The 24,329-nt window shown below is 44.3% G+C and overlaps 1 protein-coding gene across 2 annotated transcripts; it reads right to left on the reverse strand.

Annotated features, from left to right (window-relative positions):
- Nucleotides 1-160: 160 nt before the first annotated feature.
- LOC139578706 (histone-lysine N-methyltransferase EZH1-like) lies at nt 161-21,058 on the reverse strand. 2 transcript variants are annotated; one of them, XM_071406670.1, is made up of 20 exons: nt 20,796-21,058; nt 19,536-19,719; nt 19,337-19,462; nt 17,950-18,072; nt 16,083-16,200; nt 15,604-15,822; nt 11,747-11,849; nt 10,690-10,853; nt 8,634-8,725; nt 8,318-8,480; nt 5,927-6,108; nt 4,748-4,839; nt 4,508-4,536; nt 4,272-4,397; nt 2,814-2,992; nt 2,493-2,588; nt 2,263-2,344; nt 2,069-2,149; nt 1,843-1,974; nt 161-1,737 (listed from the first exon to the last, which is right to left on the reverse strand). In XM_071406670.1, the coding sequence occupies exons 2-19, from the start codon at nt 19,713-19,715 to the stop codon at nt 1,886-1,888; spliced, it is 2,244 nt and encodes a 747-aa protein (XP_071262771.1). In that variant the 5' UTR covers nt 19,716-19,719; nt 20,796-21,058; the 3' UTR covers nt 161-1,737; nt 1,843-1,885. The 2 variants fall into 2 exon arrangements, with proteins under 2 accessions (XP_071262771.1, XP_071262763.1); XM_071406662.1 differs by having other exon boundaries at nt 1,890-1,974; nt 20,796-21,057.
- Nucleotides 21,059-24,329: the final 3,271 nt, after the last annotated feature.

Consider the following 24,329-nt stretch of genomic DNA (forward strand, 5'->3'; position numbering starts at 1 on the left):
TTTAGGGTTGTGGTTGAGGCTAGGGTATATGTTCAACCCTGACTCATCCTAGCCCTCCACGCCCCCAAATAGCACCCCCCCACTTCCACATTTAAACCCTGGAGGAAACCAGAATTATCTGAATGACAAATGGTACTCAACGACAAGATGCATATTGTAATAATGTATAAAGTTAAAAGTTTTATTTTCATAGGCATAAGTTGTACATTACGATAAATTCCATATAGTTTCAGTCACCTCCGTGCAGAAAGATCTCATCTTGTCGTGGGTGTAAATGTTTTGGACTTAAGGATAAAATCCTGGGTGAATATCACACCTGGATGTCAGTTACACAATTCACTTTTATATAGTGTGACAACGTGATCAGATGGATGGTTATATGTACACAACATCCAGGTGGGACACTTGAAAATTGAAATTGTAAAAAAAAACATTATTTTTCCTATTTTATTTTCCCGTGGCGAGTATAACCGTAAAATGGTTACCTGTAACACAGTCCTGTCCATTATATACAGTACAAACATCATAATGACAACCCTTCTCTTTCAGTTTAGATTCATTTGGCACTCGCAGCTAGTTCAGGGAAGACTATAGTGTTCATGGTTCTTATATATACGAATATAGTCTTTTTGGAGTTAGAAGAGCTGACGCTCATGTAAACTGAATGGCAAATTCTTCATAAAGTATACATATCACTGAGTACCAATGGCACAGGTGACTAGTTGTCAAACTAAAGGAGGAATGAGATCTCCCATCAACCACCATTTCAGAGTTCACATTCAGTTAGTCGGTTTCTCGTACGGTACGGCATATTTTTTTGAAGAACATTGATATAAATGCACAGTAAGTTATTTCACTATGTATGAAGGTGTGGTGTTGATGCTATAGCCACAGAGACAGGTCAGATACAGAGCTTTAGCATTATCGTGAGCTTAGCATTGCCTCCAAAAAGCTACCAGGAAGAGGCTTTTTCTGAGTAACAGGAAAGTTAGCATGACAGAATACTGAGTTCCTCCATCGAGCTGCATTTGAAAATAAAAGCTAGATATCTTGCTAATGTGCTTACAGTTAATTTGAAACCAAAAGACAACACATGCGCTGTCTTGCACTGTTAATAGATACACTGTAGGCTAAAAGCTAGCGTTGCTCATTGAGAGGACAAGCAACAGTTAATAGATGTGAGTACAGTAACAAAAATACAGAGAGAACAACACACAGCATGTTTTCATGTTGAAAATAACAACAATGCTGTGAGGCTGATGGTACAGTATAAGCGATACATTGAATATATACTGTAGATAGTAGGTTTAGTTGCCATTCTAATTGCTTGTTTCGTTCCAGGAGCTTCACGTACACAGTTTCGCTAGGTGAGTGATAAAGCAGTGGGGAAGTGCGTCATACAGAGAGAGGAAGTGATTTCACTGATGTGGTAGCAGGAGGAAATTGTCAAAAAGGGACGAAGAAAACCGTTCAGCACTGTTGTCAATGGGGGACTAGTCAGTAACATAGATCATGGACTTTTATTCTCCTCCATTACGGTGAATGTTTCACAGAGGCCAATAGAGCTTCTGTTTGTTGTGGCACTGTGGGGAGGAGCAAAAGCATTACCAGGTGGCGGAGGGGGGGGTCAGTCAGCAAGGGGTCAGTGCGGGTGGTTGAAATGCGGCAGGTTAATGCTAGGCCATGTCGACTTCTCTCTCTATGCCCACATACTTCAGGGCATCATCCTGGCTGTACCTGGAAGGGGCAGGAGAGAGAGTCAGGACAGTGTGAAGCATCAGTGGAAAAGAAATGCAAGTCATCCCACAAATATCAGAGACAACCAAAGAAGGACTGCGATACCGTGTTGTATCGAAGGCTCCAGTGTTCCCATGGCCACAAGGCTCTACCTATAGTCGAAGAAGAGCTCCTCCCCCTGTAGGATAGCCCGTTTGGCAAAGATCCCGATGCGGTGGTCTCCGTTCACCATGACCACTGCAACAACAGCCATCACATCATTGATTTGTACACGTCACCAAACCAAATCATTCCACAAAACAGGCTTTTGTATTTTTCTATGTGATCCTACCCTTAGCGTAGCAGTTTGGGTTCACAGAGTGATTCGCAAATCGGATTTTATTCCCTTTCCTTGTGGCGTCCACGACAAAGTCTGTTGAGACATTACAGGGACAGTGTCAGCTCAGCGATCACAGAACACAGCGACTGTGATGTCCTTTAAAGGGCTAACTGTGCATCATCAGAGCGTTGAGGAGTCATTATTACCATTGTTCAGGTTGAAGAGGAAGCTGGACATGTATTTGTCGTAGATCCTCCCCCGCCGGTCCGCCTCATCCTGCGAGATTAGCTGCAGACACAGACAGTTTCAGAGTGTGATGGTCAGACTAAATGTTTTATACAAAGACATTCATACTGATACGGTATAAACCCCACATCCAACTATACCCCATTACAGGATAAAGAAAGCTACGTTCAACAGTTTTATGTAGCCTCACCTCTCCACAGTACTCCGAGATTAACTCATTCTTCTGAACTGACTCTTTGATGAAGGTGCCCCACCCTGCCACGTTTGAGGGGGCCAGCAGGAGGTGCTGGGAGAGGTCAGAGGTTAAAGTTGGCTGACATTTACGCAAAAATGACAAGACAACACCGGAATAATACAACTGTGCCTTTTATTCCTCAGCAAGTCATAAGCATGTTAATATGGGTTCTGACTCCGACCTGAATTCAGATACAGCACATCAGCTATCAAGCTAGCTGTAAAACCAGCTTCTATTTTCTATTCCTTTGGACTGGAACATGACCCACTGGCCTACCTTCTTGAGGCCCCTTTGGATGCTGCAGTTCTTGCAGGAGACTACCTTGCTGTCCCAGTGGTCTGCGGCTCCACAGGTCATACACAGATCTGGGTCACATTCCCTCACCGCCAGGTAGCAGGGACACTGCTTGGTGTTGCACTGGGTCTTACAGCGGCAGCCCGGGAAACGGTTCTGGCCTGGAGAACAACGTAACACCCCAGGGTAGTGTTCAGAGTCAGACAAGGGAACGTTCAGTGGAGAGGTTTATAGTCACTTTTAGAAACGGCATAGAAACATACTGCGGTAACAGAGAGGCCGTATGAGTTATATGCCTCAGTGGACTAGAGAACTATTTTGTAACAGAATTATCTGTGGCTGTGTGGCAACTGCATTTTCATTAATGAACGCTGCCTCAACGGTAAAAAAGCTGCTGCTCTGTAATGTAACTCATCAATCACTGACCTCTGCTGGCAGCTATGCTGAAATACAGCTGTGCTGAGAGTAATGGAAAGCCTTCCGGGCAGAGGAAGAAGGAAAACAAGCAGCAGACAACTTAAATGTCCCTCTCCTCTCCAACAGGTTTAGCTGGAGGAGAATACTCCATAACCAGAGCAGTAACATTAGTCTTGTCTCTCCTCCTTCCTAAGTCTTCTTCCCTACAGTTTGTGTGGCTGTGTGTGCGCGCATCACCGAGCAGTGTTCAGTCGTAGCGGTCTGTCTCGTATAAATGTAGGGATGGATGTTGTAGCTCAGGCACTGTGCCTGTCACATCTCTTTGATTCCTCTCCAGGGCTGTGGAGCTCACACATAAAACCCTCCATACGCTGCTTCCTGTCAGAACCAGGGAGGGGGAGGGAGGACTGTATTTCTATTAGAACACAAAATGAGCCAAAGCTGTGAATTCAGAGCCAAGCTCTCTCTCTCTCGCTCTCTCTCTCTCAACATTCCTTCCTCCCTGTGGCCATTTGTGGAAGTGCGTGGGCCCAGCGGTTCAGGCTCATTTCGCCTGGGATGAATGTGTCAGAGCATTGTGAACACGGCCCCATGCTGAACAGATGCCCATGCAGCTAACCAAACCCTGCCTGCCAGAGGACAGCTTATCCTGCGAACACACAGCGAGGAGTAGGATCGTCTTACACACTGTTCCACTGTCTATTATGGCCTGTCAAAAGGGCCTTTTTATCCACCGAGTAAAAGAGAGCTAGTCTTCAGCAGAATTGTCCTGTGAACACATTCCTATTCCCATTACAGAGTTGAGCTGTGAAACCTTTCGCTGTCAGTGCAGGTAATTGTAGTACACATTTACCACAGCCAGTTTAGTGGAAGGAATGTTCAGTACGTGTTGAAATATGTCTGTTTTTACACTTATATGCCTTGGACTTCTGCAAAGGGTCTGTACGAGTTGGGAAGTGGTGTGTCTGTGTGTTAGGACGTGGTGGTAGCAGTGGATGTGTGTTTGAGTAAGGTGACACTCACACTCGTGCTCACACTGGCAGAACTTCTCACAGAAATTCTGGGTCATCACACAGGGACAGGAGCTGTCACATGGCTGGTCCGGGTGGTCACATGGCTGGTAGTTGTACACCTGATTGGATGAGTTATCTAGAGAGGACAAAGGCTTTAATTATACAATGAGCAGATACATCATTCTGAATTAGTGTATAAGAACTGCATTTGACAATTTCAATACTTCAGTCAAGTGAAGGACTCACCTTTCTTGAGCTGTATCTTTGCCCATAACCTACAGAAAGAAATGAAAAACACTTTCAATAATCATGTCTATTTCTGTACAAAGGTATTTGAAAAAGAGCAGTTACTTTCATTTTCTGCACGGTTTAATCTTTTTCTCCCACTGATCTGTGTATCAGGGTCCATTCTCACTACATTCCTATGAGGTCATGCTGCAACAGGGACTGGGAGTGAGTGAGTGTAAAAGTCGGCGGCCATCTTGCCTGTGCTTCCTCTTCTTCTTCTGAGGGGCGCTGCCACCATCCTCCAATGGAACACGATGGATCAGGACCTCTTTCACAGCAAACTCATACACCTGAAGAAGAGAGGGAACACACACATTAAAACACACACATGCAGGCATATTTGTCCACGCATACACTACACGCATACACACAGATATGAGGCAACTATACACAACTATGCAGAATGTTGTGTGGTTCTGGAATTGGTCCCATTGTGTAGTTGAGTGTCTCTCAAATTAAGCTGGGAAGCGCATCGCTGCATGTGATTACTCCATAAAACACACGGCCCTCTCCTCCCCTATCAGAACCCACCACCATCTCAGCGTAATACACACACACACACACACACACACACACACACCTCCCCGCCATCCCACTCCCCACACACACCCGCAAAGCCCCAAACCACTTCTGCCTGCCAAAAAAAAAGATTTGGCTTCCTCCCTAAAACAGACAGACACACATTACGCAGAGGGAGGGACTGGGAGGCTCGTAGCAGCGGTGTTTCCATCCAGCCAAACCACAGGCTCTCTGAGGGATAACAAGGCCATGCTATAGAGTCACACTGGCGTTGTGTTCGGGGCCGGGATGCTGCTGCAGGGGGCAAAGCTACTTTGCAATGTCTGTGGCGGATCTCTGTCGTCGCGCTTCGCCCTCTTTGTTTCTCGGTCTTTGTCTCTCTGTTTTGTTTTGGAGGATTGGAACGTGTCTCTCAATAGCTTTGTAAATCTGATCAGAAGGCCTAATATGCTCCCCATACAATACTCCCATAACTCCCCCATATTAGAGACACATAACATCCCCACAATACCTCAGCTCAGAAGGGATCCGTTTGCTATAAGCTGTCTGAGCCCGGAGACCGTGACAGAGTCTCAGAGAATAACAAAGATGTCATGTACATGTCGTAAAAGTCCTAATTTATGTTGTTTACATTCCATTTGTAATCATCCCAATTTTCCACACAGTATTATGTGTTACGACACTTGTATCAATGCCAACACACTACAACACAGTCACCGCACCACTTCGTTATCTTGTCGGTCTGTACTAGTCTGTAATGTGTTGTGGTCATTTCCGTGTTGTCCAGGAGACTTGCTTTAATTGGCGTATCAATAGAGTATATGAACATCTGGTGGGTGTAGGCTCTTGGTGGTTCACCTGTTTGCAGGTCTTGGTGCTGATGAGGCGAGCGATGGAGCAGAAGTTGTTGTAGTAGGTTCCGTGCAGCACTCTGAACAGAGACTCCTCAGCCCCACTCCACTGGACAGGAGGTCCCACCTGCTCCCCGTGCTCCTCCCCCGGGCACACCTTGGTGGGGGTCTGACAGCGAGAGTTGCTCTCTGACCGTACCCAAAAACACACACATGCGCACGCACACAGACACACACACAGAGGGGGGGGGCATTTGAGACTCATGCACATACACCCACTGCCAAAGGCAGAGAGCAACATGTTGCTTGGCAACAGGTTCAAGGCTGTGTTACTGTGACCACATGCTATGACTGGGGAATGCTTATTAGTCCGCTCATCAATCTGTTTTTACACATGATTTGAGCTAGAGGGGACGGCCGCTGGGCCACCAGCTTAAGTCAGTAGTCTGTCTTCAAAATGAAGAGCTGCAGTGACATCACAGTACAGATATTAGTTCCTTCCAAACGGAATGCAAGAGAGAGAGACAGTAGAGAGAGTGAATGAGTGAATGATTAAGACAGAGAAAACGAGAGCCTGAGGAGATTGCTCTTTCTCCCTCCCACTGTTCTCCACATGAGTCTGTCAACAGAAAGAGGAAACCAGGGGGAGAGGCTGAGTGAAGAATCTATTGGTTTTGGAGCTGAAACCCATGGTTGGATTCTTGTGTTTGGAGAGCGAGTGAGAGTGAATGGTTTAAAAAAAAAAATATATATTCTTCAGCCAATGTTCTCTTTTCTGATGTACTGCATTCAGCACACATGAACCATTCTGGCAGATGAGCGTTATGGGGAACTTAGTCGATCCATTCTGTCATTAATACACTGAGGTATGACAGATATACTGTAGTACCGTAGCAGTTGAGGCATTAGTGTTCTCCTACCTGAGAAGACAGGAAGCTGGTAGTCTCCTATTCATGGGTGGCATCTTTCGTCACAATATTGTTTTGAACGTTTGTTTTGGACTGATGCCCAACTGAGCATCCTACTCGATGTATTGTCAATGAGCGCTGATGAAAATGTAATCAAAAGTGCCCCAAGCTAGCACAGTGGATCTGGGCCGATTCCGGCTGAGAGTCCACCTTCGGCAGTATTGCTTATGGCTAGGATGCGGGGATTGAGCTCGGGCCGATTCCGGTGTGAGTTATCTGGCCCAAATGTATTACTTGGGACTCAGGCCAATTCCGGTGAAAGTTATCTGGCCCAAATGTATTATTGTGGCTACTCTCTAGCAGATGATTACACGCGCTGCTTTATATAATTAACATTTCATTATTTATTTGTCCATATTTTCTCATTGTTTCTGTGATCAAAAAATACAATTAACATTTAAATTAAATTCTTTAGGAGTCCCGTGTAGTATTTTAGTATTGTGATACTTTGTGGAAGGCGATTGATAAGCATTATAAACTTTGTGGATGGAGCTTCCCGAGTGGCGCAGCGGTCTAAGACACTGCATCGTAGTGAAAACTGCGTTGCTACAGGCCGCGACCGGAAGACCCATGAGGCGACGCACAATTGGTCCAGCATCATCCGAGATAGGGGAGGGTTTGTTTGGCCGGGATGTTCTTGTCCCATCACGCTGTAGCGACTCCCGTGGCGGGCCAGGCGCATGCACGCTGACACGGTCACCAGGTGTATGGTGTTTCCTCTGACACAAAATGTTTTTTTTGTGGATGGGTATAATTTGTATGTATAAAATGTATAATAGTAATATTTCAAATTACTAAAAATTTTGTATACATTTATTTACATTTGCGTCGGGCTGCTTCTGGGGGGATTCTGGTAAGATGCCGACAAAGTCGTCTGAATTCTGGTAGATGGAAACGGCCCGATTCTGGGTAGTCATTCATTTTGATTCCGGGCCGAGTCCGACACCCGATTCCGGGCCAATTCAATCAGTTCCGGACGCCTGGAAGAGGACTGCTTCTGGGCAGATTCCTCATTGCTAGCTAGAGAATTACAGTGGCTTAGAAACAATGCAACTAAAAAAGAAGGCAAATAAATAAAAACCTTTTGTCATCATTTTGATGTCGCCAGATTAACTTTAGATGCATGACGCGACCGACTGACGCAGGTGCAACCTATGAATAGTACTTTAAAAGCTAGTCTTCCCCATAGTTGTCTCTTAAAGTACTTACGGACCAGACAGACTAACATGAAAATCGGCCGTGCGCAGTGGGTGGCCGTCCTATCGCCTCTGACCACAGAACATCGGTCGTCATTTTCTGTTCATTTCCCAACGATTCTACATGTTGAATTGCCACCGTTTGTCGACACCCAGCAGGTGCTCTACTGCTCACCGCTGATGTTTGTGTTGATCTGTCTTGTCCCTTATAATGCTAGTGTTTCCCCAAGCTACCTGAGGAGCTGGTGGTCTCGTGGTCACTATCCACCTCCTTGGCCTCCTCAGTGGTGCCTGACGGGCCAGGGCAGCTGGAGCTGGGAGGGCGCGGCTGTCGCCGCCGCCGCCGGGGCCTCTGGGAGCGCAGCATCTCCTGATCTGCAAACTCTTTGGCCCCTTTCTTTAGAGGAGGGAGAGAGGAAGAGAGGGACAGAAATTAAGAGGTAAAAGAGTGTTAAAGGAGGGATGAATGGATCAGAGCGTCATCATTGGCTTGTCTGTCTGTTGTCGGGCAGAGTTAAACACAGAGGACACGTAGAGGATCTGAGCACACCTGTAGCAGAAAGCAGTCCGGACCACAGGGCTCTGTCTCCATGCGAATCTCCTTGCTCTTCCTCTTGTAAACATTAGGCGTAGCGTGAAAAGCTGGAAAGACACATACTATTAGTATACTGATAGTAACAATATACTGTATGTTAGTAGAACAGTAATACTAGGGACATAACACATTTTGCCTGCTGCACAGACCCTATGGACACTCTAGTCTAGAGCACCTGGTTAAATTGTGCTTAGGAGCATATAAATTCTCTCCATGGTTAAAGTAGGAAGAAATATATGTCATTGTTGTAAAAATGTGTGAATCTGCTACATTTACTATTATCATATATTAAAATATTGAATTACTTTGACATATTTAATTAGGTTACATTATGCTAATTTCCCAATGGTGGACAGAATGTGTTACTACATTACACATACTAACGTTTTTACCACACAAGAATTGCAGGAAATACACATCCTTTTTACCTCAGATGGGTGATGTTAGTATTACAGTTGATAGTCATCATAATCTCATAAAATCGATTGCTTAAAACAGATCAATACCCATACTTGTTCTAAATAGTAGGCATTTTGGGAATGCAAAAAAAGAATGTTTGATAGTATTTTAAATGTTGAAAATGTTGTATGTTTTAAATGCCAGGATGTCATACTAACTTGGGGGTTTTCATCTAGTAGAATTCGCTACACACTATTGAGGAAGAGAATAATTTTGAGACTGACAACAGCTGATAATCAGATATTTTGGACACTGCCACGGTTTTTATCATACACGCCAGTCCTTTGTGGGACTTAGAACTCAGCTGTCATTTTCAGACCACGGTGGCTAGAAGAAAAATGGGCGCTCTGGCATTACATGTATTAATGGATTTGAGGGTTAAGCTATCATTCAAATGAAAGCCAACCCCTATTGCTATTAGAAACCGATGATGAGGTGGTGATTTGTTGAAATTATCCAGTCCAAAAAATAAATCCTTTTCCGTATTGGCCATCTACCAAAATCATTTTCTCACAGAGAAATAGTTTGATAAATGGCTACGACAGGTTGTCATCATTCGACATATATATGTTGTATAGCCAAGTTCATTGAGGTTTGTCTGGTAGAAGAGTGCTAATGGTACATATCGCCACGGTTAATGTCCCAGTTTATTGATTTCAATACAATATCAATGTGAGTGATTAATATGCGTGCTCTATTGATTACAGTAGAACAAGCTCATCAATTCCATTCTTGAGTGACCGCTCGGTAAATATTAGTACGTGTGCAGTTTGTAAGGTGCTAATTTAGGGAAAGGGAAAAGGGGATACCTAGTCAGTTGTCCAACTGAATGTTTTCAACTGAAATGTGTCTTCCGCATTTAACCCAACCCCTCTGCATCACAGAGGGGGGCTGCCTTAATCGACATCCTTCAGTGCCTGGAGAACAGTGTGTTAACTGCCTTGCTCAGGGGCAGAATGACAGATTTTTACCATGTCAGCTTGGGGATTCGATCCAGCAACCTTTCGGTTACTGGCCCAACGCACTAACCATTTAGCAAAATACAAGTATTCTGAACATGTGTGACACGTGTGTGTAGGGTGTAACTTTTATGTATTGGTCTTCAAAATATCACAAGTATTTCAGCATATTGATTATGAATTTGGACATTTAAAACCGGTGTTTTGACACTCGGCCATAAATCAAAAAGCCGTGACAACAGGAAGCAGCAACAGTGTCATTTTCAATGTTTTTTTAGGGAATACAAACGGTACTTTTTATAATTATTTTAAAACTGAATTATACTTTATCAGGTAAAAACGACTGAATGAGCCCAAAAACGGGCTACGATTCATTGATTTTGATGAAATCGTGAAAATATGTAATAATGCATTTATTATAACACTAGAGACGTGTTGATTCCAGAGAGAAAAAAGAAAAACAGAAATCCAGAGGAAAAGCCACATGTTGACAGATGTCAATAGGTTAAAAACACAGAGAGAGTTAGAGAGAAAGCGAGAGTTAGAGAGATACAGAAAGTTAGAGAAAAGAGTAAACCCATAGGACACATTACGGTGGAGGAAGCAGTCGTATTTGAAGCAGCGCCTGCAGAACAACGTATGGAAGGAGTGTAAGGACTGCTCCCGCTGGACAGACTTGGCGAACGGCCCGTCTATGTTAGGGGTGCAGAGGGGGGGCAGCTTTACCGGGCTGGGGGGCTCCAGGAGGTCCTTGTACCTAGGGAGGTGTCATTTGGGGAAGAAGGGGATAAAACAAAACATAGCCTTACCATGCATAATATAACTTTGTATTAGGATTGTATTTTGTATGAGCATGGTATATGGCATGATATACAGTAGAAGTGGGAAACTAGAGTAAGTAGCCGTATTCTGACTCAAGTAGGTCTATGCCAGGGGTAGGCAACTAGATTCAGCCGCTGGACGATTTTTGTCGGAGAGGATGGTTGGGGGGCCGGAACATAATTATAATAATTTGTACATTGCAAATAGACCACAACTAAGCCCAGAAATAAATTGCATTTGGAAATAACAATAATTTCATACCTTGATTACATTGAGACATGATCAAGTACATTTTTTTTGTGGAAATACTTGGGAACAGATTTCCTAAATGAAACAAATATTTTGCTGAATTCCTGGTGATTTTACAGTCCTTTTCTTTTTTACGAAAAACAAAACATCATTATTCTTTGTTTTACTAAAAACTTTGGGGGGCCCTGTTGCCGACCCCTGGCCTATGCTCATTTGCAGGTGGATTTGGATGTGAGTGTTTAGTTTGCGGTATTTTATAAGAAAAAGGCCTTTACATTTAAGTCATTTAGCAGACGCTCTTATCCAGAGCGACTTACAAATTGGTGCATTCACCTTATGATATCCAGTGGAACAACCACTTTACAATAGTGCATCTAAATCTTTTAAGGGGGGGGGGGGGGGGGTTAGAAGGATTACTTTATCCATCCCTTTCAGACAGGGATGCAACAACTTTTCTTTTGAGTGTGAGGAGAGAGGGCAGAGAGCATTATTAGCATCTCCCTGAGAGCTCCCATCTCCATGGTGAACACTAAGCAACGCTCGGCTAAGCACAGCACAGTTGTTGGGCACTTTTCTTACTTTTCCTTCAGCTCCTCCGTCGTACCCTTGTAGGGGAACATCGAGGCGATGGCCGTGAATATCTTATCATGCGGGATCTTCTTTTTGGCAGCCAAGTCCCTCACTAAGGAAGGTAGTGAGAAGAAAAGCAAAGAGCAGATAATTAGCAACTCAACCAAAACAACGACGCCGTAAAAGAGGCAGACGAAGCGGTCTTCTGGTCAGGCTCCGGAGACGGGCACATCGCACACCGTAACGTTCAATGCTTCACGGAAACATGGCTCACTCGAGACACGCTTTCGGAGTCGGTACAGCCAGCTGGTTTCTTCACGCATCGCGCCGACAGAAACAAGCATCTTTCTGGTAAGAAGGGCGGGGGGGTATGCCTTATGATTAACGAGACGTGGTGTGATCATAACAACATACAGGAACTCAAGTCCTTCTGTTCACCTGACTTAGAATTCCTCACAATCAAATGTCGACCGCATTATCTACCAAGAGAATTCTCTTCAATTATAATCACAGCCGCATATATTCCCCCCCAAGCAGAAACATCGATGGCCCTGAACGAACTTCATTTGACTCTATGTAAACTGGAAACCACATATCCTGAGGCTGCATTCATTGTAGCTGTGGATTTTAACATGGCCAATCTAAAAACTAGACTCCCTAAATCCTATCAGCATATCGATTGTGCAACCAGGGCTGGTAAAACCCTGGATCATTGTTATTCTAACTTCCGCTTCCGATTGTTATTCTAACTTCTAACTCCCCCACCCTCCCTTCGGAAAAGCTGACCACGACTCCATTTTGTTGCTTCCAGCCTATAGACAGAAACTAAAACAGGAAGCTCCCGCGCTCAGGTTTGTTCAACGCTGGTCCGACCAATCTGATTCCCCGCTTCAAGATTGCTTTGATCACGTGGACTGGGATATGTTCCGCATTGCGTCAAACAACAACATTGACGAATACGCTGATTCGGTGAGCGAGTTTATTAGCAAGTGCATCGGCGATGCCGTACCCACAGCAACTATTAAAACATTCCCAAACCAGAAACCGTGGATTGATGGCAGCATTCGCACGAAACTGAAAGCGCGAACCACTGCTTTTAATCAGGGCAAGGTGACCGAAAACATGACCGAATACAAACAGTGTAGCTATTCCCTCCGCAAGGCAATCAAACAAGCTAAGCATCAGTATAGAGACAAAGTAGAGACACAATTCAACGGCTCAGACACAAGAGGTATGTGGCAGGGTCTACAGTCAATCACAGATTACAAAAAGAAAACCAGCCCCGTCGCGGACCAGGATGTCTTGCTCCCAGACAGACTAAACAACTTCTTTGCCCGCTTTGAGGACAATACAGTGCCACTGACACAGCCCTCTACCAAAACCTGCGGACTCTCCTTCACTGCAGCCGACGTGAGTAAAACATTTAAACGTTTTAACCCTCGCAAGGCTGCAGGCCCAGACGGCATCCCCAGCCACGTCCTCAGAGCATGCGCAGACCAGCTGGCTGGTGTGTTTACGGACATATTCAATCAAACCTTATCCCAGTCTGCTGTCCCCACATGCTTCAAGAGGGCCACCATTGTTCCTGTTCCCAAGAAAGCTAAGGTAACTGAGCTAAACGATAACCGCCCCGTAGCACTCACTTCCGTTATCATGAAGTGCTTTGAGAGACGAGTCAAGGACCATATCACCTCCACCCTACCTGACACCCTAGACCCACTCCAATTTGCTTACCGCCCCAATAGGTCCACAGACGACGCAATCGCAACCACACTGCACACTGCCCTAACCCATCTGGACAAGAGGAATACCTATGTGAGAATGCTGTTCATCGACTACAGCTCAGCATTTAACACCATAGTACCCTCCAAACTCATCATCAAGCTCGAGACCCTGGGTCTCGACCCCGCCCTGTGCAACTGGGTACTGGACTTCCAGACGGGCCGCCCCCAGGTGGTGAGGGTAGGTAACAACATCTCCATTCCGCTGATCCTCAACACTGGGGCCCCATAAGGGTGCGTTCTGAGCCCTCTGCTGTACTCCCTGTTCACCCACGACTGTGTGGCCATGCACGCCTCCAACTCAATCATCAAGTTTACAGATGACACTACAGTGGTAGGCTTGATTACCAACAACGACGAGACGGCCTACAGGGAGGTGGTGAGGGCCCTCGGAGTGTGGTGTCAGGAAAATAACCTCACACTCAACGTCAACAAAACAAAGGAGATGATCGTGGACTTCAGGAAACAGCAGAGGGAGCACCCCCCTATCCACATCGACGGGACAGTAGTGGAGAGGGTAGTACGTTTTAAGTTCCACGGTGTACACATCACGGACAAACTGAATTGGTCCACCCACACAGACAGCGTGGTGAAGAAGGCGCAGCAGCGCCTCTTCAACCTCAGGAGGCTGAAGAAATTTGGCTCGTCACCAAAAGCACTCACAAACTTCTACAGATGTACAATCGAGAGCATCCTGTTAGACTGTATCACCGCCTGGTATGTCAACTGCTCCGCCCACAACCGTAAGGCTCTCCAGAGGTTAGTGAGGTCTGCACAACGCATCACCAGTGGCAAACTACCTGCCCTCCAGGACACCTACACCACCCGATGTCACAGGAAGGCCATAAAGATCATCAAGGACAACAACCACCCGAGCCACTGCCTGTTCACCCCGCTATCATCCAGAAGGCGAGGTCAGTACAGGTGCATCAAAGCAGGGACCGAGAGACTGAAAAACAGCTTCTATCTCAAGGCCATCAGACTGTTAAACAGCCACCACTAACATTGAGTGGCTGCTGCCAACATACTGACTCAACTCCAACCACTTTAACAATGTAAAGATTTATGAAAAAAATGTATCACAAGCCACTTTAAACAATGCCACTTCATATAATGTTTACATACCCTACATTACTCATCTCATATGTATATACTGTACTCGATACCATCTACTGCATCTTGCCTATGCCGTTCTGTACCATCACTCATTCATATATTTTTATGTACGTATTCTTCATTCCTTTACACTTGTGTGTAAGGTAGTTGTTGTGAAATTGTTAGGTTAGATTACTCGTTGATTATTACTGCATTGTCGGAACTAGAAGCACAAGCATTTCGCTACACTCGCATTAACATCTGCTAACCCTGTGTATGTGACAAATAACATTTGATTTGATATGTAATTGTATTTGCACTTTTTACCATGTAAGCAATCATATTGGAACGATAGCAAAGTCCCGAGCCTATTGAGAAGGACTATTTGTCCATGTGCTCTGTGTATTGAGAGAGTACCAATGGGTGTTTGTCATACTGATGTGTTCTGACACTGAGTGACAGTGTCTGATGCCACAGTATCTCTCTATGTGAGTGTCACCCCCCCCCCCACCAAGTTCCCATAATCGCTGGTGCTCTCTATGTGCCAGAGGTCAAAGGGCCTTGTAACCAGAACCTGGTCGTATTGTATTGGTGTTATGACCAAACATGTTCCCCCATCCACCCTGCCTGTCACTGGGACTGGGACAGTCTCTATGTAAACAATGCCAGGCAGTGCCACCGTGCTGGGACAGAGCGACCTGCTGGCTCCTGTACAACATGGGGTACAGTACAGTCACAGTGATCAACTGTGACCTGTACCCGCTGTTCTCTCATGCCACTGATAAGAGTAAGAGGACAAGTCTATAGCAAATACAAATAAGCGTGCACATTTCCCTTCAGATAGTCCAGCATAGTAAAACCAGTGACTCATATAGAAAACAGCACGTATTGCCTTTTGTTAGATAAGCATCCAATCACATCTAGGAGACATGAGCAACTGTGTTAGTTGTGGTTCCATCTTTCAGTCAAAAGACTCTGGAGGACACTTACCCTCTATGACACTCCTCCTCTTCCTCCTGAAGAAGGCTGTGGGGCCCACCTTGGCCTCTTCAGTCCCTTCCCCAGCGCTCTTCTTCACCCCTTTCTCCTCCTCCTCTTTCCCCCCTTTCTCCTCCGCCGCCTCCTCCTCCTCTTCCTCCTCCTGGTCGGAGTACTGGCTCAAGGCCTCCACCAACTCTTTAAAGATCTCATCGTTGATGAACCCTCCCTCTGGGAGACAAACCACACAGTCAACATGTCAGCACCTACTGATGACATCATGCAGTATACGTCAGCACATATCCCCTAAACAATTAAGATTGCCCCAGCAGCACACAGCAACGCACGTACTGTACCGGTGACATCCTGGAGCATGCCTAACCCCCACGTCTCCAATAATATAACTCTGTGATAGATCAGACTGACAGTGTGGGTAATCGAAACAGGACAGAAAGGATGATATCCCTAGTCTAGGTAGGTAGGCAGGTCACCTCTGTCTCCATGGACACCGTCATAGTTGTCGATGAGCTCCTCCAGGAAGGCCTCATCCTGCTCCAACACCTCGTCTCCCATGTAGGGGATGTTATGGAGGAACGTCTCATCCTCCACCTAGGAAACCATTTTTATTTTATTTTTTTATTTAACGAGGCAAGTCAGTTAAGAACAAAATCTTATTTACAATGACGGCCTACCCCGGCCTAACCCGGACGACGCTGGGCCAATCGTGCGCCGCCCTATGGGACTCCAAATCACGGCCGGAAGTGATGCAGGTTTTTCTTTATTTTTTACTATTTTCTACATTGTAGAATAATAGTGAAGGCATCAAAACTATGAAATAACACAGATGGAATCATATAGTATCCAAAAAAGTGTTAAACAAATCAAAATATATTTTATATTTTAGATTCTTCAAATAGCCACCCTTTGCCCTGATGACAGCTTTGCACACTCTTGGCATTCTCTCAAACAGCTTCACCTGGAATGCTTTTCCAACAGTCTTGAAGGAGTTCCCACATATGCTGAGCACTTGTTGGCTGCTTTTCCTTCAATCTGCGGTCCGACTCATCCCAAACCATCTCAATTTGTTTGAGGTCAGGTGATTGTGGAGGTCAGGGCATCTGATGTAGCACTCCATCACTCTCCTTCTTGGTAAAATAGCCCTTACACAGCCTGGAGGTGTGTTGGGTCATTGTCCTGTTGAAAAACAAATGATAGTCCCACTAAGCCCAAACCAGATGGGATGGCGTATAAATGCAGAATGCTGTGGTAGCCATGCTGGTCAAGTGTGCCTTGAATTCTAAATAAATCACAGACAGTGTCACCAGCAAAGCACCCCACACACCAAAACACCTCCTCCTCAATGCTTTACGGTGGGAAATACACATGCGGAAATCATCCGTTCACCCACACCACGTCTCACAAAGACACAGCGGTTGGAACCAAAAATCTCCAATTTGGACTCTAGAACAAAGGACAAATTTCCACCGGTCTAATGTCCATTGTTCGTATTTATTGGCCCAAGCAAGTCTCTTCTTCTTATTGGTATCCTTTAGTAGTTGTTTCTTTGCAGCAATTTGACCATGAAGGCCTGATTCACACAGTCTCCTCTGAACAGTTGACGTTGAGATGTGTCTGTTGCTCGAACTCCGTGAAGCATTTATTTGGGCAGAAATTTCTGAGGCTGGTAACTCTAATGAACGTATCCTCTGCAGCAGAGGTAACTCTGGGTCTTCCTTTCCTGTGGCGGTCCTCGTGAAAGCCAGTTTCATCATAGCGCTTAATGGTTTTTGCGACTGCACTTGAAGGATCTTTCAAAGTTCTTGAAAACGTTCCGTGTTGACTGACCTTCATGTCTTAACGTAATGATGGACTGTCGTTTCTCTTTGCTTATTTGAGCTGTTCTTGCCATAATATTGACCTGGTCTTTTACCAAATAGGGCTATCTTCTGTATACCCCCCTACCTTGTCACAACACAACTTATTGGCTCAAACGCATTAAGGAAAGAAATTCAAAAAAAATACTTTTAAGAAGGCACACCTGTTAATTGAAATGCATTCCAGGTGACTACCTCATGAAGCTGGGTGAGAGAATGCCAAGAGTGTGCAAAGCTGTCATCAAGGCAAAGGGTGGGTATTTGAAGAATCTCAAATATAAAATATATTTAGATTTGTTTAACACTTTTTTGGTTACTATATGGATTCCATATGTGTTATTTCATAGTTTTGATGCCTTCACTATTATTCTACAATGTAGAACATAGTAAAAATAAAGAAAAACCCTTGAATGAGTAGGTGTTCTAAAACTTTTGACCGGTAGTGTATACTGAATGTGTGTGTGTTGTCGGGAAAGCCCCATACCATGAAGTTCTGCTGCAGAGGGGACCAGGAGTACATGAAGGGGATTCCTGCCACGGTCGTCAGGGGCCGCATGGCAACCGCCTGAGCTTTAAACGCTGGGAAGCCAAACTCCACCATGCACAACTGTGATTGGACCAGAGACAGATGGGTGAGTATGACAAAGGAGGACAGACCAGCACTGGATTATAACCAACAGGTAGGCTACTATTACCCAAATGGATAAAAACAATGCTATATCCACTGACACTACTCTGAAATGAACAAGGAAACAAATACCAAGACACTAGAGAAGAGCATAGTGAGAATTTCAGGAACACAAGATGCTGCTCTGTCTGCCTCCAGGCTGTTTTCATCATAGGTTCTGAGAGAGTTTAGTTATTGACCTCAGTAAGGCAGCCTCATGAACCCTTTTTGGCAGCACAGCATCTCCCTGAAAAGGGATGAAACATCACAGTCCTCTGTCGGCCTGATGGGAGAGCAGACCCTGGCCTGGTTAATGAGGCAGGAGTCAGAATGGGCTTTAAAGGGCTAGTTAATGGCCAAAATGTAGATTTCCCCTTAAATACACATACACAAATGTAAATCTTCTTCATGAGATGGCCATAAATAATAACGGGTAGTGCTGCAAAAATGTTGAAAGGTCTAGAACTAACCTTATAAAGGTGTACTCCCCTTTGAGGACACAAACTCAAGTACATTGCACAAATATTATGAAAAATCAGATATTATTTTTTTCCCTATTCAACAAAAGTGGCACAATAGGGCCTGAAACAATCAAATTATAAATGACTTACTGTAAGATTTCACTTTTCTTATAACTGTAAAATAAATGTGATCATACAAACATTCTCTGGGCAATCCAGAGACACCATTCAAATGTGTGCAGACCAACAATGTCTACAACTCCTGGATTGCTGGTGCTATGTATTGGCCATTGAGAGGCTTTGAAGCCCCCGGTCGGCCATATTGGCACTCCGCAGTAGGAGCAGTCCTCCATAGGAATGAAAGGAATTCTAAAGTATTTCAATTAAATCTTTCAAAGACAACATTACATGTATTTAAGTATTTGGTGCAGACTCGTTACAACCTCATATTTAAGCACCTAGTGATTTTGTCCATCTGTGACCAAGAGAAAGTGGTCTTGTTTCAATTCTCCGAAATGATTTTAGATTTTTTCCTGTTGAGAGCTATAAATCCATCTGAGAACATCAATGTGAGATGAAACTGCTATTGTTGCATCTGCTAGACACTCCCGTTTCATAAGAGCTATTGCAAGCGCAGCTACGAGGTTCACTGGCACAGGAAATCGTTGCTTTGTCTGGATAGGCCAGAAAATGTGATGCGTCGCCTACTACTGTATGTCTCTCTATCCTTTTGTCTCGCTCACCTTTTTGCCAGGTAGCGCTCCACCTGGGGTAGACAGGGGAACTGACTGGATCCTCAGCTTGGACCACTCCTCGTTCAGCAGGTTGGTACGTTCCTCTATCTTCTGCCGGTTGGACATGAACAAGGCCTGGAAAAGACAGGAAATGTAAGAAGAGTTTGTAATACCTATACACACAATCTCTCTCGCTCAAAATCCTTACCTTGACCTCCTCTGCGTTTTTAAAGCGTTTCAGCTGACGGAGGCGCATGTACTCAGACTTCACCCTCTTCCTCCACTCCAACAGGCTACGGGAGGGTATGTTGGAGGCAGGACAAGGTGTTGGGGTTGGGATCAGGGCCGGGACTGGGTCTGAGACAGGGGCCTCTGGAGCCTCCTCCATGGTCCTGCACAATGATAGAAATGACTGGAGTTACTGGCACTGACACAAAGACAAAACACATGGAAGTGCCCTGGTCAATCATGCTAAAGAACACTTTTCTATTTCACTGATTCTTCAGGGTCAATTTTTGTGTTGTTAGAAGTAGTATTAAAGATGGATATCACTGTTGCTGTGAATGTGGTGTGTGAATTGCTTGTGACTAACTCCAAAAACACGTTTTACTTGGATCTGGGATGTGATAACATCAATGGCAATTGGAAAAGTAATTTTCCAAGAGCTTCCCGTAAGAGAAGTGATTCAGCCCCACCCCCAACCCCCAACCCCCCCCACACACACACAGAGAGCCAAACGAAACGCATGACTCCAACTTCTGCATGCTTGTGCGTGAGCGAACCACCGCCCCCTTCTGTTAGCAAAAGCACCAAGGACTGCATTAAAAAGGCTTTTTTTAAAACACCTTCCAGTGCATCCTGGTCAGCGCTATAATGTGCCATTCGTAATCTTATCATGTGGGACTAGAACAACGGAATCATAAAATAACGGGCCTATAATAAAGTGAAACCTCAAGCACGTCAAACTTGTCATATACCTAGACCATTTGGCAGTCTGAAAAACACGTTCTCCCCTACACATACAACATTAGTAAAAGTGGGCGTTTCTCTTCTGAAAACCAATATGAAAACAGAGCAGCTAAGTGCGTAGTACACTTTTCCAGGATTTCATAACCTCTTCTGCAGAATTCTATAACCCTATCCCACAAAAATGTTGTGGGATTGGTGAGAAGCAAAATAAATGTCGCGCTGCGTAAAGGCTTTTCGTTTTCAGGGCAAATGAGTCGTATCAACCGTACCAGGCATTAGCCTTCCTTAGAATCCTACACCCTTAGAATCCTACACCAACAGTCGATAACAGAAGTCACATACGTTGATGCATCGCCTATCCATTTCAATTATGTTCGTTTTACGCAATGGACAGCTTTCACGCCCAACCAATAACATTATAATGTGATATCTCTAATGCGCTTCTCTGGGATGCGCGCACACATGTTCAGTTTTGATACAGTGTCGCAGTTAGAAATACCTTTAAGGATCCTCGTGTCCTCTTATTTGTAGCGACTTGAGCTCGCCACTACAGCGTTGAACTCCCCGTTTGAAATCCACCATAAAATACGGATTTCTTCGCTACGGACGCGGAGTAAATAATAGGGTCCGTGTATTTGTGTTCACACGCCGATGGGATCCGAAGATTCCTATGTCGTCCGCAAGCATGCTGAAATTGAAGTTGTACAGTTAAAAGCTGCGCACTTAACTGGCTCAGTTAGAGAGTGACGTCTTTATTATGATCACTCTGTGCTTGGTAGCTGGACTGGGGTAAAAAGCGTGCGACTTGAAAGTATATGGACATTTGGATAGCCCACATGTAGCTTATGAATGATTCTACTCACAAGGGCTACACGCCTACTATAAGGCTACTACTAACATTATTACTACTATCAGAATACTATTACTAGTAGTCAACTATTACATAGGCGACTAAGCTACTATAGGCTACTAATAACTAGTGGATAATACTAATGTATCAAAATGCTACAGTTGATAGGTAGTCATAATAATGATGTTTAATATGTTTATTATTTGTTCATATAATGAGATAGAATTAAAAAAAAAAGTAAAATAGAACAAATGCCTATACCTATATGGATGTAATGCATTTTAATGAGGGTCAGGTGATGGTATTTGGGAAGGTTATAGTAACATCATTCGTTCATCACCAACAACCTTTGCTCTCATACTGTATATTGGTAAGGTACCCTGTTGTATTTTTCCATAATTAATGTATAAATGTCATACACATTTATACAGGGGTAATAATAAACATATATTATCAGTGAGTATTGTTCCTCCGTCATTCATGGAAGAGGAAGCCTCCAGCCTCTAGTCTAGCGCATGTTGTTTTCCTTCTCTCAGGGGGCGGGTGTGCAGCGCGAGCTGGGGCTGTGGCACGCTACTCATAGTCACGTGATTCTCCGAGGAAGGAGAACTCGCCTGATCCAGTAACACGGACAACCCAGCGGCCCAGCCAGGCCAATGTTAGCTGTGTTCAACAGTCAGTGCTCATTGAACAGTAGCCTGGCCTACCATTAGAGTACGTACTGCTTTTTATGATACACTATGTCTGTTTAAATTAAATGGCAAATAACTGTCTGGAAGATAGAAAGAAAAGACTATGCAAAGCATAATCTATTATAGAGTGTTCATAAATACCATAGAAACAGTTAATAGATACATATTACATCATGATGCTTTATAAATTAAGTACTGTGGAGGTAGGAGTGAAAACTAATAAAACTGAAGGTGAAAGTGAACCCTGCTCTCTTTTTTTTCTCCCATACACAAGATGGCACTGTAGGGCTACTTTTATTAAAGTTCTCTATTATATTACAGTTGTACCAATATCACTATATTAGGCCTACAATTCTTCCAGGGTGTAGAATGACAAGTCTACGGCTGGTTTATGATCGGGCCATTGGGTGATTAAACAGGGGTGGGCCGAATGACAAGCAACAGGATGGAAAAGGATAACATAATCCACTTCAAAACACCAGGCCCAACCAGAATAAAATAGTGATTAAGTAATGAAATCATCTTCAAAACACCAGGCAAACCAGAATAAAAGAGTGACTAAGTAATGAAATAATCTTCAAAATGTGTCTAGTTGCTGTCTTTTGACATAAACCATATGCTCAGTCTTTACTGTGTATCATCGGGCCTAATTGATAATTTATTGATCATTGATTCACATTTAGCACAGTATGTCCAGGCCACCTACAATGGAATAATTGTTGTGTACAATTAGTTCTGATTCTCACTCATAGTTACTGGCTGTGTATTCCTGGGGCCATTAAGCATCTCAGAGTAGGAGCGCTGACTTGCCTTTTAGATCCTAGATCAGCACTCCTACTCTGAGATGCTTGCTAAATACAGCCCCTGATCCGTAATTCTGACACTGCAGACAGTAAGGCAGTTTCAGTGCTCTTCTACGGTGTGTTTTTCTTTGCCCGCTCTCTCTCTCTCTCTCCTGCCACATCCACATTGGTGCTCGATCTGGGCCTTGGCGAGTTTACACTAGACTGTGAAACAATAGTCAACATGAGAAAGCAGGAAGATATGCTTGAGAGGGAGGCCCTTATCAGCGGAAAGTTCTTAATTGTGCTCTATGTAAACGGTGTGTGTAACTCTTGGCACCTGGAAAGAGGGTTTGATATCGTCAGATGTGAGAGTGGAGATGGATCAGTTCAGAGGCCTATCGGTGCAGCTGGTGAAGTACATTGCACAGTTATTAATCATCTCAAATAATTCTCTAATTGAGGTGCTGATCTAAGCGTTTTTTCGACATTCCTCAAAATATGCTTGTGTCTTGTAGCCCATTGGACATTGATTTGAGCCTCCCAATGGAATCGTTTGGTGGAAGCTGGTCAGCTAGAGAGAGAAGAAGTGTAGCTGAGTTTATGGTGATAATTCTACGATGGCACCAATAGTACAAATGGTATGTGTTGCATTATCCCTTGATGGCTCTGCGCAGATTCAGATTAGCTAATGTACTCAAGTCCTTAAACGTTGGAGGTTTATTCAATCAGTTGTAAAAAGACAAACAAATCATTGATCGGTGTTGAAATGTGGAAGTCATTTTGGCCCAGAGTCCTAGCAAGCTCAGTCCCAGCTGAGGCAGACAGTACATCAGTGACGTGGATGAATGCATGATGAATGCGTCATTCTTTGTGTGTACTGGAGGGCCCAGCAGTGTCTCAATGTACTACAGCAGCTCTGTGGATATGCCAATGACAGCTTTGCAGGGGGTGAGACATTCCACGGAACTACTGCTGGGGGGAAAGGTTTGTCATCAGCCATTACCTCACATAATAAATACAGAAACATGAAAACATATCTCCTCTCATCACCAGCTGGGACCTCCCCCACACACCTTGTGCTGACAGTGACAGAAAACCCAAATCATATTTGACTTATGTACACTTCACTGTTAGTGTTAAGTTAATAACTGTTTCCCTACAAACAAAGTGAAGTTGATATAAGTTTCCTTACAAACTTGATTCAGCTCCGTCTGTTTCTCACAAGGAGCTCTAGCCTTGAGACATAACAAAATAGCATCACATTTTTTTATTGACAGCTTGTGTTGTCACAGAGCATGTTGAAGCTATTCATTTCAGCCTTTGTGATCTCAATTACTGTGAATCAACATTGAGGATACATCTTAAAAATAGTTTTCCACTTCAAGCAAGCTACACTGAGTGTACAAAACATTAGGAACACCTTCCTAATAATGAGTTGCACCACTTTTGCCCTCAGAACAGCCTCAATTTGTTGAGTCATGGACTCTGCAAGTTGTTGAAAGTGTTGCACAGGGATGCTGGCCCATGTTGACTCCAATGCTTCCTACAGTTGTGTCAAGTTGGCTGGATGTTCTTCTTTGGGGGACCGTTCTTGATGCACACAGGAAACTGTTGAGCATGAAAAACCCAGCAGCGTTGCAGTTCTTGACACACTCAAACCGGTGCACCTGACACCTACTACCATACCCCACAGCATACCCCGTTCA

This window comes from Salvelinus alpinus, chromosome 1, assembly GCF_045679555.1.
Source record: "Salvelinus alpinus chromosome 1, SLU_Salpinus.1, whole genome shotgun sequence".
NCBI classification, from domain to species: domain Eukaryota; kingdom Metazoa; phylum Chordata; class Actinopteri; order Salmoniformes; family Salmonidae; genus Salvelinus; species Salvelinus alpinus.

Bases quoted from the DNA above. Each gene is read 5' to 3' on its own strand.
- LOC139578706 (XM_071406662.1), bottom strand. From the start codon at position 19,715: ATGGAGGAGGCTCCAGAGGCCCCTGTCTCAGACCCAGTCCCGGCCCTG. The intron at 15,823-16,082 runs GTGACCTGCCTA...TTTGTCTCCCAG, and splicing joins CGGTGTCCATGGAGACAGAG to AGGGAGGGTTCATCAACGAT. The intron at 10,854-11,746 runs GTAAGAAAAGTG...ACACCTCCCTAG, and splicing joins ACGGAGGAGCTGAAGGAAAA to GTACAAGGACCTCCTGGAGC.